Source organism: Ursus americanus, chromosome 5 (genome assembly GCF_024610735.1).
Source record: "Ursus americanus isolate L20-20 chromosome 5, mUrsAme1.1.p, whole genome shotgun sequence".
NCBI classification, from domain to species: Eukaryota; Metazoa; Chordata; class Mammalia; order Carnivora; family Ursidae; genus Ursus; species Ursus americanus.
In genome coordinates this window covers 47,153,210-47,170,675 of record NC_142131.1, presented here as the reverse complement: position 1 = coordinate 47,170,675, position 17,466 = coordinate 47,153,210, and the positions used below count along the sequence as shown (strand labels likewise).

The window sequence follows — 17,466 nt, the reverse complement described above, 5'->3', positions numbered from 1 at the left end:
TTCATTCATTCAATACATGATAGTAAAGTGCCTGCTATGTCAGGAAATATCTCTGACTTGCTAGTCATTGCTGACCTTAGAGGGACAAAGTGCTCTGGGAATTACTCATGGGTCCTGAGTGAAGGTCCAAGACAGGCTTTCCAGAAGAGCAAACATTTGATGTGGTTCCTTGTCTAGCCCAGGTCTCTTGACCACAGGACTGGTATTTCTGACTGTTGGCAACCATCTGCCATTTCATTTCTTTTGAAATAATGAAGGCATTTCTATACCCTCAGGATGTACCAGTCCTGAAACGCCCTTATCCTTTGTTTTCTGTGTGGCTACCTGTATTCAACCTAGAAGAACCAGATCTGGAACCAGACCTGACCTGGAAAAGTGGTCAGCAATCCAACTGTGGTCATTTTAGTGATAATGCATGGTCTCCTACTACTCCCTCAATCTTTAAATCCTGCTTTCTGGTTGGGAAAAAACATGCGCAACAAACCCATTGACTTATCTTCTCCTTTACCTTCCATCTGCTTTCTTATTTGGCATTTCATTAAAATGGAAATTCTGTCATAATTTTTAGCCCAATTAATTGTATTCATAGAGCCATCATTTTCATTTAAAGATGTACTTTAAGTATCCTGCAAACCCGTTAACCTGTGTTTTATCTGGTCTGTTTTGATTAAATTGTTTTAAGAGGGGCGCCTGGGTAACTCAGTCTTAATTTTGGCTCAGGTCATGATCTCAGGGTTGTGAGATCAAGCCCCATACCCAGCGTGGAGCCTGATTGAGATTTTCTCTCTCCTTCCTCTGCCCCTCCCACCCCTACTCTCTCTCTTAAAAAAAAAAATTGTTTTAAGAGATGCTAGGGTGTGAGAGAGAATTTGCAAGATATAATTATCCTATGGGCCTATATGTATATCCTAAAAAGCCCTACAATGCCAATTTCGTGTATGGGAAAATAAAACCTATTGTAATATATATATATATATATATTATATATATATATTATATATATATTATATATATATATTTTATATATATATAATATATATATATATTTTATATATATATATCTTGTTTTTGTATATGTATTTTGTATTTATATAATAATATATATTTGACATATATAGTTCTATAAATATAAAATTGTATTTATGCACATCTTACATAAATATGTGTAACTCTCGTAGAGTTGCTTTGTTTTCGTTTTTTAACTTTTTCATGTGGGAAAAGAGGTGAGGGGAGTCATGCCTCAGATGCCTTCTCAACTTGTAAAGATAATCTATGTAGTTATTTACATCTCAGGAGGAAGGGATATAAATGTTATTAAGGAAGCTTTCCACTCAACATAGTAGACACACTAGAGGGTAGAATCTATTTCCACAGGGCTTATCAACAACCTCTGAAGTCCAAAAGTCTTACAAGACACTTTCTTAGAAATATCTGCTAGAATCTGTGTGTGTGTGTGTGTTGTTTTTGTTTTGCCTTCATGATGAAGATCTCTTATCTGTAGCCATAAGGGAGAGGGAAAATTCTCTTCTTTCCATCTCGTAGTCATGTAGACTTCTTTCGCCCACCGTTAGGAGGGTCTGTGTGCTTCAAGACTAAGAAATGGAATTGCGTTAGTGAGTATGGAACAGAAAGAGGCAGGCCTGAAAAGCTCTAAACTTATAATAAGGATAAGAAAGGGGTAGAATTATCTTGTGAAAAGATGGAATGTGGGGTGCGTAACTATCTGCAATGATGGTTTCTGTATGTTGAACAGTCACTGCTAATACAACTAGCATGGTGACAGTTGATCTTCGATAAACTGTTTAGAATCTGTTAGAGAGTACATGTCCCTTCTCTCCAGTGAGAGCTGTCATCTCCTGTGAATACTTCCTCTTGTGACTAGATGAGGCAGTGTGCGCAGCGGTTACTTACCAAACAGCTATATGGTTCTTTTAAATGGAATGCTTTAAACACTAACTCATGCATCCTTTGTAAGCATTGATTCCTTTATATTAAAAAAAAAAGCAATAGTAATGGGACCTCCCTCTTACAAGTGATCTGAGGAGAAAGTAAGATAATGTTAGTGAGGCATATTGACCATTAATAGTGCTGAAAGCTTGTTGTATGACCCCTTGGGCCTCTCCTCCAGGTCCCCGCTGCGTCAGTGCTTCTCAAACTTAGCATCACACTTAGCGCGTTTGGGGAAACTCTTTCAGTATACTGGTGTCTGGGTCCCCCCCAAGATCAGGTACATTTGAATCCGGGAGTGTGGCCTGGGCGTCAGTATGTGAAACCGTTCTACAGGTGATTCTGTATCTGCAGCTAAGGTTGAGATCCATTGCTCCGGAATCTAGGGTGTGATTAAATAAAGTAAGAACACTACAATTTTCCCTTTCTCTTGTTTTCTTATTTATAAAATGGAGTTGATACCAGTACCCATTTCATAGACTTATTCTGAGTCAATTAGTTCATGCAATGTGTCCAGCAAAATGATCAGTTATGATGTTTTACTTTTCCATTCTATGTCCTGACTCCTAACTTCTTTCTTTCCCGTGTTCCTACTTTTGTTCCTGTTCATGTCAGATGCCTCTACTTCTTTGCTTCCAGAATATTCTCCCTTTATCCCTCTCTGCTTATGAACAACTTTAAAGTATAAAATGAAAAACACAGACACACCACCTAGCTAATCTGCTATTGAGGCAAATGACTGAAGTCCTCTTTTACTATCTCCTGAGATTTCCACCTGCTCCAATCCCTTCAGATGTTTCTGATGCCACCTCCGTGCCTACCAGTCTAGTAGCTGTCTGCTCTGCTCATCCCTGAGAAGCGGGTTCAAAGAGTTCTAACTAACCTTTTCCTTCTCAGTCACATAAGACCCATTCATCCCTCCATTCCGTTTGCCTTCCCCTTTCCCTCATCTTCTCTTTCTGGCTACTGTTGTTGACTTAGCCATGTCACTGAACTTCTTAAACTTTTTCACCTAAAGCAGAGGAAAGAGAACGTGTCAAATGTGAATGCTTCATGGACCAGGGGGAATGGGTGGGGGGACTCGTGGAGTCTACTGTGCCAGATCACAAATTCTTCTCTGAGTGCCTATTTTATATCTCTAAGTAAAACAGAATTAGGTGATAGAGAAAAAAAAATTCACATGAATTTCTACATTTTTAGTTGATTTTAATCTTGACTTTTAATGTTAAAAATATTTTAAAATGTTAATATTTTAAATATTTTTCATGTTATATTTTAAGTAACATTTTATATGTCCATATATGTATATAAATCTTTATATGTGTTTATATAAATATGTTTTGTTTATATATTCTATATAAACATATATACATATACAAATATCTAAACATATTATGCAATAATTTTACATATATTTTAAATACAATATTTTATGTATATTTATATAAATATGCTTTGTTAATATATGATCTATATTATAAACATATATACATATATAAACATAAAATATTGTATATGTAAAAGTGTTGTATAATATGTACGTTTATATATTTAGGTTTTATGTAATACTTTAATGTTAAAGAAAAACACTTGGTGAACTATACTCAAAGAAAAAAAAACACAACCTTTAGCTCAACTAACAAAGGAAAAAAGAGGACCCATATCAATAAAATATAAATGAAAGAGGAGACATTACAACTCCTCTCTGTAGGAGACAGCACAGAAATGTTAAGAGCATAAGAAACTACTATGAACAACTATATACACAACAAACTAGACAACCTAGAAAAAAATGGGCTTTTTTTTTACTAAGAAGAATTCTTAGTAACATACAACCTACCAATTCTGAATCACAAAGAAATTAAAGATCTGAAGTTACCAATTACTAGTAAGGACTTTGAATCAGTAATCAAAAATCTCCCAACAACGAAAAGCCCAGGACAGATAGTTTCACTGGTAAATTTTACCAAACATTTAAAGAAGAATAAACATTGATCCTTCTCAAACTCTGCCAAAAACTCGAAGAGGAGGGGACATCCCCAAACTCATTTTATGAGGTTAGCATTACCTTGATACCGAAGACAGAAAAAGACATGAAAAGAAAAGGAAACTTCAGGACAACATCCCTGATGAATACAGATGCAAAAATTCTCAATAAAATACTAGCAAACCAAATTCAGCAGTACATTAAAAGAAATGTTCATCATGGTCAAGTGGGATATATGCCTGGGGTGCATAGATGGTTCAACATATGCAAATCAATCAATGTGATATATCACATTGATAGAATTGGAAGAGAAAAATCATATCATCTCAAGAGACACAGAAAAAGCATTTGGCAAAAATTCAACATCTGTTCATGATAAAAACTCATAACAAATTAGGTATAGAAGGAACATACCTCAACTTAATAAAGGCCATGTATAACAAGCCCACAGCTAACACCATACTCAGTGATGAAATACTGAAAGCTTTTCTTCTAAGATCAGGAACAAGACATGGGTCCCCACTCTCATCTCTCCTATTCAACATAGCCCTGAAGTCCTAGCCAGAGCAATCAAGCAACAAAAAGATATAAAAGACATCAGAATTGGAAAGGAAGAAGCAAAATTGCCTATTTGAAGATGACATGATTTTATATATAGAAAATCGTAGAGACTTCACCAAGAAACTGTTAGATCTAATCACTGAATTCAGTAAAATGGCAGGATACAAAATTATCATATAGTAGCATTTCTATATACTGACAATGAATTATCTGAAAAAAATCAATCAATGCTATTTACAATAGCATCAAAAAACAATAAAATACTTAGGAATTAATTCAATCAGGGAGGTGAAAAATATCTATACTGAAAACCATAAGACATTGATGAAAGAAATTAAAGATAACACATATAAATGGAAAGTAATCCTGTATTCATGGATGGAAAAATTAATATTGTTAAAATGTCTGTACTACCCGAAGCCATCTATAGATTCTGTACAATCCCTATCAAAATGCCAAGGGGATCTTTACAGAAGTAGAACAAAAAAAAAGTCATAATATCTATATGGCACCACCAAAGACCCCAAATAGGCAAAGCAATTCTGAGAAAGAACAACAAAGTAGGAAGCATCATATGTCCTTGTTTCAAGCTATACTACAAAGCTAGAGTAGTTAAAACAGTATGGTATTTGCAGAGAACCAGACACATAGACCAATGGAATAGAATCAAGGGCCCAGAAATAAACCCATACAAATACCATCAATTAATATTGACACAGGATACAAGAATACTCAACAGAGAAAAGACAGTCTCTTCAATAAATGGTGCCGGGAAAACTGGACATTCACATGTAAAAAAAATGAAACTAGGCCCCATATCTTACAAAAATCAACTCCCCAAAATTAACTCAAAATGAATTAAAGAATTAAATGTAACACCAGAAACCATAAAACTCCTGGAAGAAAAGGTAGGAACAAAGCTCCTTGACAATGGCCTTGGCAATGATTTTTTGGATATAATACCTAATGCACCAGGACCAAAATAAACAAGTAGGACCGCATCAATAAAAAGACAACTTACGAAATGGGAAAAATGTTTGCAAATCGTGTATCTGATAAAGTGTTATTATCCAAAAACGTATAAAACTCATACAACTCAACAAAACAAAACAAACAAACAAAAAAATACCAAATAATGCAATTGAAAAATGGGTAAAAGACCTGAATAGACATTTTTCCAAAGAGGATATATGAAGGCCAACAGGTACACAAAGAGGTGCTCAACATTACTAAACATCGGGGAAATGCAAATCAAAACCGCACACACCTAGTAGAATACCCATCATCAAAAGACAAGAAGTACCAAATTTCGTCCAGGATGTGGAGAAAAGGGAACGCTTAAACACTGTTGGTGGAAATGTAAATAGGTGTGACTACTATGGAAAACAGTGTGGAGGTTCCTCAAAAAATTAAAACTAGAACTACCCTATGATCCAGCAATTCCACCTCTGGGGATATATCGAAAGGAAACACAAATACTGTGTTGAAGAGATACCAGCACTCCTATGTTCACTGCAGCATTATTTATAATAGCCAAGACATGGGTGGACGGGTAAAGTTGTGGTATGCACACACACACATGGTAATATTAATTCAGCCTTTAAAAAGAGGGAAATCTTGCTATTTGCAACAACACGGATGGACCTGGAGGGTGTCATGCTAAGTGAAATTAGAATGACAAATGCTACAAGATCTCAATTATTTGTGGAATCAAATCAATCAACGAACTCATAGAGAAAGAGATCACATTTTGGGTAACCAGAGGCAGGGGGGTGGGGTTTGGGTAATTGGATAAAGGAGGTCAAAATGTACAGACTTTTAGTTATAAGATAAATAAGCAGCAGGAGGCAAAGGACAACATGATAGCTGCAGCTAACACTGTGGTATGATCTAGAGAAAGGTGTTAAGACAGTAAATCCTAAGAGTTCTCATCAAAAGGAAAAACCATTTTTTTTTTCCTTTTCTAATCTATAGGACAGTTGATGTTAACTGAACTTGTAATTATTTCACAATATATGAAAATCAGGTCATTATGCTATATATCTTAAACTTATACAGGGCTGCATACCAATTATATCTCAATAAAACTAGGGGAAAAACAATACATCTAATAAAGATGTTTCTAAGAACACTATGTATAAGCTATATATATTTATTTATATAAATATATAAAATTTTTAAATAAAAATCTTGGGGAAAAGCTGCTTCCAAGAAGCTCTATCAGATTTTATTTACCCCACGGTTTCATGTCATCATGATTGATACTAGAAACCCTCAGGGTTACAAATACCCCACTTTGAGAACAAGACTAAGTGTAGCAGAGCCTTCTTTCTCTCCTTTGTCTTGCTCCCCTCCCCACTCCTCTGAAATGTCCTCTCCTTTTCATTTGCCTCTGCTATCACCTAAACGTGCACTCAGGAAAGAAAATTCTCCAGTACTTGAAGCCTTACTATTTCCTAATTCCTAGATTTAAAAAAAAAATGAGTAAATCAATAACTATTTTTTCCTCAGGGAATATTTTTTTCATCCGAAGTCATCTGGAAGTATTTTGTTGCAGACTTGTAAAACATTTGATCTGGGTCTGACACTGTCCTGGGCCTGATGATAATCACCATTTTGAGGTTAAATTTTCTCATTATAATGGAGAAGTCATCAAGAGATGTTGAAAGCTGGATAGTACAGTCAAAGCAAATGTTTTGCATGTCTTTGAGAAAGTCACAAGATCCTGCTCATTGCTCCTGAGGTCTATAGTTACCCGTTGTTGAAGGGAACATTCCAGCAGAACTCAGTGTTTCCAGGCTACTCATTAAATCCAAGTAGAACGTCCAAACCTTTCACAGCAGGCCAGGAGATGACTGGCGAGTAGGTAATCAGCTCAGTAAACCCTCATTCCCACCCACCTCGAAGCCATTGTTTCTTCATGGGCTGACGTCAGGCTCACAAGCCAAAACCCACGTCCTCCTTGCTGTGGGGAGCAGAGTTGACCTGCTTTATCCTCTGGCGGTTTCTTCCTTATTTGCTCCCCTGTTACTCTAATTGGGGTCTCCTGCCACATATTTTTAGATAGGTGTCCATTGGGAAGATACACTGGCGCTTGTGAGATTTAAGCCAGTGGACAGACAGGAGGTCACTGGCTGTTTGACGTTTGAGGATCCCCACTGGTCCGCTAACTCCACCTCTCTCTCCCCACCCCACTCCTACCTGTTCCCCCGGAAGATGTGCCTTCTTCAAGAGCATCTGGAGTCTGTCCAGAAGGAGTTCATCATTTTCAACAGAGAAAAGTAAGTAAGCCCTGGTTCCGCAGCAGCCCAGCAGACGATGGCGTGTTTCTGCCAGACTTACTCGCAGAGCCTTAATAGATTTTCTAACATTTATTTCTTCTCACATCAAAAATGATATGTATCCATAATAGAAAAAATTGGAAAATTCAGAAGCTCCCTCCCCTGCCCCCCGTATGAGATTTCAAAAATTGCACTAGGTAAATTAGCTTAGCACCAAGTTTCTGTTTCAGGGAAGGACAGAGGCATGGGACTAAAAACACTTAAAATCAGTGACGTGTTTAAGATGGTTTCCTTGGCTCATGCCGCTTTATACATCGTGGGGCTTAATTCTATCATTTCAAAGCTTAAATTGTTTCTTTTTCTTTCCAACAATAAGCCCTGGTTGTTTGTTTGTTTTTTTCTTTTAAGAGTAAAAAGGGACTTTAATAAAAGGCCGGCTAATCTAGCCTTGGAACAAACCAAAGACCCACAAGAAGAGAATGGCCCGAATAAGGCGTGAAGTCCTCCACATCTGCTTGGGACACTTCCTGCCACCTCAGGCCAGGAACTTCCTGCCAACCCAGGCCGGGAATTGCTGACAGTAGTTCTCACCTCTCCACACCTCACACACCTTAGAAAATGTGTACGAAAGCCTTTGGGAGGAGGCAGCGTGACAGACGGAGAGTCCCGGGTCTCCTGGGATGGAGTTTCACTACTCATGAACTGTGTGGCCTTGAGCAAGCCACTTCCCCACAGTCTCTGCTTCGGGTCAATCATCTACGATAAGAGGGTCACACTAGAGGAGCTCTGCTCGCCCTTTCTATTGGTACCATTCTGTTACTCCACACAGCCTTTATTTTAAAAGGAATATTTAGATGTAGATTTATTTTTCCACTCATTCTAACTACCCTGTGACAAATGGGCAAATGGACACTGCCGGGTGGGCGATGATTGCGTGAGGCTCTTCAGAGCTAGCAAATCTCAGAAACAGGTCAGAATCCCCCCATCTGATTGAAGAGGGCGCAGGAAATGAATCAGGAAGCAATGAATGGGAGCGGATTAGAAGTAACCAGATTTCTGAGGCTTTCCAGTGGTGTTCTGGAGTCAGCACACCCTATCAGCTCGTGTCCGCCAGCAAGAGCCTAGTGAGCACGTCACTCCCATCCCCCAGACAGTGATGGGAAGCTGGGCAGCTGAAAATGGTGATGATTGGTAAATACTGGCAATATTTACACCATGGAAATGGGCAAATGCTTCAAATCCGGGCTTTTCTTCCCCAGACAAGCCAGCTGTGAAGGAGTTATTAGAATACTGCTCACCTTCTTCTAGTAAGTATGCTCCTTGAGAGGGAATTGCTGTCTTATCAGAGACCTGTGTCTGGGGAGGACCGGAAAATAATACTGTCACATCGGGACTATGTCTACCTTGTAGTCCAGTCAAGCTCTCCCTTACGGTGCAAGGGTTATAGTCTGAGTAGAATGGAGGCGAATTTGGAAGAGGGTAAAATTTACACTTGGAAACTCCCTTAAATTACACACACTATGGTAGGTATCTTCTCAGCGAAGCCCCAGTGCAGTGAGCCACCTCTCAGTAATGAAACTAATCACCATTTGGGGGTTTGATTTTGTCTTTTATTTTTGGTCTCATTTTTGGCCAGTATCAGATGAACCAAAATGTGGAACCGATTATACATTCCTTTATAGACTGGAATAACAGAACTACGAGATGCCGCTCCGATCACCGAAACCTTGTCCTTACAGACAGTAAGGCCTTGCCAAGATGGCAGTAAGCAGGCAGCAGGGAAGCCCAGACAGAGAAAACAGGCAGAAGGAACAGATCCCACACCCGCCACGCCAGACCTCCAAGGAGGCAAGCAGCACTCAGGCAATTAAACGTGGGTAGGAAGCCAAAGCTGGATTTTAACTTGACCTCCAGGATTTTCTCCTGAGTTAACAGGCCCAGAATTCCTGGCAGAGCTGTGAACAGTGCCTCTCTGCTGTGAGAGCAGCCATATTTTTGTTAAGAATTAAAACCAGCTCTTTCCTTCTGATTCTTTTTTTTTAATGGTTCCCACATATTATTTGCCTGTGCTATTTTGCTTTTCTCCAAACACTATAGACTACGCACTGGCCCTGACTCCATCTCTGATTATATATGAAAAGAGCAAGGGGAAGAAGGTGACCCGGTTCTGTTCCAGGCTGGTAACCCCAGGAGTGTCAGGGGCCACTGGCATGTTTCCAACTTGCATCTTTCATGCGTTTTGACTCAAGTCCTGATGCTCTGTAGTCCCCTGGTGCCTCCTCTTGCTGTGACCTTGTGTGTGTCATTGCAGGGAAAGACTTTGAGAAACACTTGCCGCATGACAGTGGGATCAGAGGCTCTCCGTGGGGAAGGGAGCCAGTTTTCTATGCCATTTGTACAATGTATAACAGGATAGGAACCCCATACCATGTCTGTAGTCTGAACCCCTAGTTTTTATTTCCAGTGAGTTGCTGCTGTGCCTGAGGCACCTCTGTGGCCAGTCAGGAACCGTGGACACACCAACTAGAGAGCACAGCCTCCGAGCGGTAAGATGGGTTTTCAGTCCTAAGCAGGTTACAGACCCACCACGTGTTTCCAGTTAGAAATGAAAAAGCATTGCATCTAGAGTGCAGAACAACTGATTATAAGCATCTCCCACCACCACACGTTTGAAACATTAGGACAAGTTTTCCAAAGACCAGAAGGATGCCTAAACCTGCACCATGATTGCTAGATGATGGTATCAGATTCTTTGGCTTTATTCTGTAACTTGGGCCAAAAGTTACTATCTTAACCAGCTGGAACATGTCTCATCAATTAGATTTGTGACAACCAAGGCTCAGGGCTCAGAATTTTAGAAAACAAGCCGAGTATTGCAGCCCTTTGTCTGGAATTCCTACAATGTTCTTCTGTTTCCTCCCTTAACCTGTGTGGAGCATCTGAGAAGTCCAAGCAAGACCAGAAGCATCCTGGTTTTGTCACTCTTACACGCAAGCAGGGCCACCCACCCCCTTGCATTCAGTGACCCCTAGTGGGTGGGTGGGCACCCAAGCCCGGCAACCCTGCCCACGCCCCGAACTCCGTGGAAGTCCATACTCTGCTAATGGCTAACACATCTCGAGGGCAGCGCTGGTTTGGGCTGGGGTCATGGCCGGGGCAGCCGTGAATGTCCAGCAGCACAAAGCACTGCTAAATGAATTACGGTCACTAATTAGTAGTGAAGCATCTTGGGATAGGAACGTTTTAACCGGAAACGACTAGGCTATAGATCAGCACAGCTTCGTTAGATTGGATGGGCAGATACATAGCTCGGGAGAAAGGATGTAAACGAGCTAGCAGGACACAGTGTCACTGCTTTCCATGATGCAGTCATGCTAAGGCTTTCATTCTCCAGCCGACCGAGGAGGCGTGCAACACATCGTGTTTGTTTCAGCAGCCAGTCATGCTTGCATTGTCTACACAACATCCTGTTTCCTCCTGTCCGCCTGTGATTGCTCTTTCTTACAAGCTCAGTGTGTCTGATGTTAGTCATGGATGTTCAAAATCCATATTTCAGTGATCTGCGCTGTTGTGAACAGGCAGCCGCTGGGTGGGAAACACGTGCTTCTGTTGATATAATGTAAATGTGCCCTGGTGTATTAAAATGTCTTCTGTACACAGTAAGCCACTGGTCCTTCCTTGTCAGCTGTGTCATTGTTTTTCCTACAGGTAGGGCTGTGGGTGCCCAAAGTCACCTGCTTGTACTTCTCTTTCCCACTGTGAGGACCGTCCTCGACCAGGGACAAGCTGGTATGAGAGATGACGTTCTAGAACGATGGAATGGAGTACCATTTAACTGATCCACAAATAGCAAACCTAAAAGCCTGACCCCCTTAGCATTCACACCTTAGGGAGCACAGCCCAGAATTCCAGATTTTGCCCTTCGCTCGGACCTCGTCCGTGACAGCCCATGACCCTCTTTTTCAGCACTGGGCCTTGCTACCTTTCAGCATCTTTGTCCTGTCCCATTCCATACACCGGAACAGTAGGAAGATGTTCCAACCCTGGGACAGGAGCGTCACAGGCAGCTCTGGATCCTTGTAGCTGGAAGCAACTTCCTTTTACGCCCACAGACGCTTAGCAGCCAGGCCAGCTGGTACCCTGGGCTTGTCCTGAAGTCAGTAGGCTCTTGTAAGTCATGTAGGCTCTGAAGTCCTAAATGCTGAGTGACCTGTTGTCCAGGCCATGTCAGGTGCCTTGTTTTGTCCCCAATAGCCAACTGAGCACACGGCAAGATCTAGAACTCTTGATTCTGAAGAGTGCCACCCTTAAGTATGTGATCTCATTTTTGTCAGTTCTTTGGCCCTTCCATCCCCCATTTCCTGCTCATGGTTGGTGTCCCTTTTCTGATGGCTTGATGGTAGCAGAGCTGATTCCAGAGGTTCTTTGAAAGCAGAGAGACCTTTCTTATGCCTGTGCAGTACTCTCAGCCCTAAACAGCTCTCACCCACAGAGGTGTGAAAGTCACTATGTCTGTTTCACCAACATTTTTTAAAAACACTGCCTCATCTCTTGTAAACCCTACAACCTGAGTTCACTTTAGTTAAGCTTTGCCCATGCCCTTTAAACCCACTCTAATCCTAAGCAGAGCTCAGTTGCTGCCTTGGTCATGAGCTGGGACAGGTATTTCACCAATCCTGAGTTCAAGCTGCAAACAGACTATGGGCCAAACCTTGAACCTCAAACTAAATTGTGCCGAGTGTAGTTTTTGATGTTTTCTAAGCTTCAGTGTTAAAAGCTATCATCACTCTACGCTCCTGTACTGACAGCATTGTTCTACAGACGCGAGAAGGGTTCACGACACATACAAGCAATTAATAAGAAAATACCATTCTCTGGTCCCCATGTCCACCTGCTCCAACCTACACACAGCCTCTTCACTGAGCAAAACACTCAGGCCCTGCAGGCTTGAGAAAGTGCCACGGCCATCTGCTGGTTTTGCCCATCCAGTATCCAGATCTGGTATCACAAATTGGTTGTTCTGGGTATGATCCAGAGTCCTCAGGGTTCACCTGGATCTGGGGCTGGGCACATGACCAGGTGGGGCTCATTAGCCTCAGTGTCCTAGCCAGGATGCCTAATCCTACGGTGAACACAGGTCCCAAGCCAGGCCAACTAAATTGGTCTCTTTGGTTGGAACTAGTGAGGGAGCCTCTCTCCTTCCCAAGTTGCTAGGCAGGCAAAATGAAAACCAGGGGATGCCGATGGCCAGTTCTACTCCCACACCCAGCTTTCCAAAGAAGCACTTACTGAAAGCAAGCAGGGCTAAGAGATTAGGAGAAGTTATGTTCTAGACCCAGCTATGCTCCAATCAACCCAATTCTATCCCTGAAGTTCTCATTACACCAGACTTTTAAATACCCTTTTCAAAAAAATTTTGTGCATATGGTAGTCTACCATTTGCAATGGGAAGTATCCCATACAATATGGAAGTGGATCCAGGTGTGTTTCCCCAAAGAGAGTTTACCATAATAGGTTCACTGGGATGTTAAAAGAGGATATAGAAGGGTTCAGCAGTCAAAAAAAGTTTGAGAACCTTGAACAGGACAAATTCTGAAAGGCTTACGAGATCTCTCATACCTTTTAATTGGATGATAGGACCTTAAATCTGTCAGAGAAGTAGCTTAGTAAATAATCCTTTCCAACACGCCAACACAACTTGGGATCAGTATGTTAAAAGAATATACCTTGAGGGATGCCTGGGTGGCTCAGTCAGTTAAGCCTTTGGCTTGGGTCCTGATTCTGAAGTCCTGGGATTGAGCCCCGAGTCGGCTCCCTGCTCAGCAGGGAATCTGCTTCTCCTCTGCCTCGGCCCCCCATCCCCTGCTCGTGCTCTCTTTCTCTGGCTCTCTCTCTTTCAAAAAGTAAATAAAATCTTGAAAAAAAAAAAAAAAGAATGCGGTTTGGAAAAAAAAGAACATACCTTGGAAAATGCTTAGTTTGAATTTCCTCAAAGTCCAGGCTTTTAGGGAGAAACAGAATTTCTTTCAGGGGATGACAAAAAACAAACAGATGAAAGAAACCCTCTCAGGATCTGTACTGGACTCAGCCAGACTTTATCTCAAATGGCAATGCGTTTTACATGAGACAATCCTCAGAAAAAACTTCAGTCATTCTAAGTTCCAATAATGGTCATCAAATTCTATGGCCAAAACAAAAACTCAACCTCAACTGAGAAGATAGAAACCCCCCAAATTTCCTCTGGAAACCTCTTGTTTTCATCAAATCTGCCCCTCTCGTTAACCATGTCAGTTTTATTGCACAATTTTCATAGTGCAGGTGAAACGGCACATCGCGTACAGAAGAAGGCTGGACGACAACATCCGTAATTTCATAGTTATTTTAATAACCAGGTGTACATTAACAGTCACTTGATGAACTTTTCTTTAATCTCAGCTAAACTCAAAACACAGTTTTCTTCACGGTTCAAATCAAACAGCTCTTCACGTTCCAGAGCTGCCTCACAGCTACCACAGATCACAGGGAGATTTACGGTCTGTTCATATTCACCAGACACAGAACTGAACACCCACACATCGTTTTCCAAAGAGGGAACTTGTACAATGAATGCTGGCTGCCCGGGACAGCCCATGGGTATATCTGGGACTCAAGCTGGAGTTTTCCAGGGGGGAAGGCCTGGGAAGCTTGTGGCTAGAACCAAAGTCAGGGGGGCTCATCCACCCTGTTGGGAAGGGCCTCTCAGGGCGAGTGCAAGTCCAGGCTTAGGATTAAGGCCTTCACAGCAGAGCATGACTCTCCTGGTGTAGGCATGAGGAAAAAGGCCAAAGGGTGACTGGTCTTTGAAGAAAACCCATTTTCAGGATGACTACAACCCTGCCATTTTTAAAAAGCAGAAAGAGAAGAAACACCTCTACGGGGTTGGCTGATCTAACGATTCCACAAATACCTTCTCAACTACCTAAGATTATGGCCCTCCCAGAGAGAACCCCAGCTGATTGCCATCTGGGTAAGGAATAATGCGAGAAGGTTGGGGGGGGCAGGGCAGCCTTAGAGAGGGGCCAGGCCCAAGAGACGAGAGGACAAAAGAAAGCTTGGGCAGGAGAGGAAGGCCCAGCAAGCCCTCCCACACGTGGATGAGATGCCGTGAATTCTGAGAGCGCAGTGACTTGCGTCATATTCTCTTCCTAAACCCTGTGCATAGGGAGGGCACTTTGCTGTGTCTTATGGAAAAGGACGCATTTGAATATAAATTTTAACTTAAGTAACAAAGTCAAGGAAAGGGGGTTTTCTTGCAATTCTTAGGAATCTCTGTGCTTGGGAAGTTACTTATAGTAAGTGAAGAAAGGGAGGCCTTCCCAGATCACGTTGCCCATCATGAAGGCATTAGCGGGCATCCCTGCAGCCTGGAAAGCTTGTGTAGGATATGAAGTTCTGGTTGAATGCTTCATTCAGCAGTCCCAGTGCAGTGCAGATGACCAATCTGGCCACGAAAGATTTATTGTCATGGCACAGACAGGTCAGGGAGGGAGGAGCTGGGCTCTGGCTACGTAAAAGGAGCAGATGGTACAGAAGAGGACGCCCCCACTGGTTTCTTGTCTTTTCCTCCACCTGGTGGTTGTGGCTGGTACTGCAACACTTCCTACAGAACAGCCCAGCCACTGAGGTATATAGCATACACGCTTCAGATCTGACAATCTCCCTCTGCCTGCAAAACTGTCATTCTGAGTTCTGCGACAGGCCCCCACATCTTTGAGTTATAAATCAAGAGCTACATGCTCCCCTTAAGTTTCCTTTAAAATAAAGGCACCATGAAAAAGCCTTAAAATTGCAAGATTCCTTATTATGAGGAGAAACGATCATTTTCAAGAACAGAACAGTAATTAGCTGGCTAGGGATATCCTCTTCCTTGGCTATTTCCAAATTCCTTTTTAGCCGTGCGTTGTGCCCTTTCCTCTGGTCTTCAGCTTATTAAAGCTGCTGTCAGAGAGAATGGCTTCTCCTGAGCACCTGAAAGGTGTTTGAGACCTGCTCTTTTTCTTCCAAGTACCTAGTACACAGGGTTAGGGGTCCTAGCAGCTGGATCCCCCAAGCACAGATATTCTGATCCCAGGGTGAATGTACTTTTTTCTGCCTCTGGGCCTCTTAGTTCTACAGCTCTTCAGCTGGCTCAGAGAACTTGCTCCAACACTGAATTTTCAGAAGTGGCAGGCCAGGGAAATGGACATTGAGCTTCACTTCCGTTCTGGGCCACAGAACACAAAGCTGCCTGTCATTTCCACTCACCTTGGGAGGCTTTAAAAGGAAAGAAAAAGCTCCCCCAGAGGATGTGCTAAAGGAAGAGGAGACAGATGGTTCAGAGCTGAAAAGCAGACCCATGGCCCCAGAATGTGCTCCCCTAGCTCCACAAACGAGCTTTCCTAAATCCTTGCTTGGCTCCCATCTTAACTGAGATTACCTGTTCAGAGCAAAACTCAGAGAACACCTAACCACTTTCATTTTCAAACAAAAAATCCTATTCAATCACAGATGTGCCTGGATCTTGAGACAGAAAAAATCAGCCACTAACCTCCAGCAAGAGAAGCCCTTCCTGGGGTCCCAGTTCGGTTGGTCCTAACTCGGGACGCCGGAGGCACGCTGCTCTTCCCGGTTCGCAAAGCCGTGCGAATGAGAGGTGATCTCCAACATGTGTTTAGAGGAAGGTGTGTGAGCATGGCTGCCCTCATCCCAAGGGCCTGTGTGTGCTCCCAGCTGTTGCCTTTTAAAGAGCACCAAAGAGGCAGGCAGGACAGAGGAGAAGGGTGGTTTCCTCTCTCCTCTCTTCCTTCCCAGCCCAGAAAAGAGGAGAATTTGAAAGCAACGCTGAGAAAGAGGCCCCACCAAACACTGGCACAATCAAACAGGTGAAAGTAATGGTTGGGTTTTGGTGTTTTAATAAAATGTTCAAAGGAATAAAATCTAGGAGGGGATGTGAGAAAGTCTGGAACCTGAAGACTGCCTGCCTTCTCCACAGACCCCTGTGGACCGTGATGAAGGGACGGCTGCCCCAAGTAGCCATCTTCCGTGGAAATAAACGTGCTTCATCAACACAATACACAAGCCCCCTTATGCTCACCCACCCACCCGCCTCCCCCTCCACGCCCTACCCCAGCCCCTCTGAGCCTTCCGCCTCGCTCTGGGCTCCCACCACCCCCACACCCCAAATAACTGCGTCCCTTTTGTTGATTTTCCTGACATCCCAGCTTTGTCTGTCCCCTTGTCATAAAATGCAGCACTACACACGCTCTCAACACTATATAGCAGACTTTTACCTTAGTAGCCTGTCTGATTGCATGCACGTAAATGCGGGGAGGCAGGGTCAAACCAATCAAGGCTATGCATGAACAGAAAACAAAGCAATATTCGTAAAGCTAGGCAAGCGAGTGTAGCATCGGAGAAACATAAGGCTTGAGGCTTATTGATTCTTTAGATCGCAACTGTTTGGATTCGCTTTCCTTCTTAAATATTGGTGTACCATTTTGGCTTCAAAAAAATCTCTTCTTGCTTCTGCCCCTCTCTTTGGGGAGGGGTCGCTTAACTCAGGGACGTGATGTTAGAACGGCCTCCAGGGGGTGCCACGATGCGCTTGCTGGCCGAGCGGACCCCCTCATCCACTTGGGTGCCTGAAGTTGGCAATACATTCCCAGGAAGAGA

The 17,466-nt window shown here is 42.4% G+C and overlaps 2 protein-coding genes across 3 annotated transcripts in view; one reads left to right on the top strand and one right to left on the bottom strand.

The window, feature by feature from the left end:
• Positions 1-11,443, top strand: part of STK32A (serine/threonine kinase 32A) — a 123,816-nt gene extending 112,373 nt beyond the window's left edge. The window contains exons 11-12 of the mRNA XM_045795069.2: positions 7,712-7,776; positions 8,185-11,443. Of these exons, the coding sequence (XP_045651025.2) occupies positions 7,712-7,776; positions 8,185-8,275 (156 nt within the window). The 3' untranslated portion in view covers positions 8,276-11,443. The remainder of the gene's footprint in view (positions 1-7,711; positions 7,777-8,184) is intronic.
• A 2,698-nt stretch (positions 11,444-14,141) lies between these two features.
• The window catches only part of DPYSL3 (dihydropyrimidinase like 3), a 110,399-nt gene continuing 107,074 nt past the window's right edge, over positions 14,142-17,466 (bottom strand). For both annotated transcript variants that reach the window (XM_045794353.2, XM_045794354.2), the window contains exon 14: positions 14,142-17,435. In XM_045794353.2, coding sequence (XP_045650309.1) covers positions 17,347-17,435 — 89 coding nt within the window. In that variant the 3' untranslated portion in view covers positions 14,142-17,346. The remainder of the gene's footprint in view (positions 17,436-17,466) is intronic.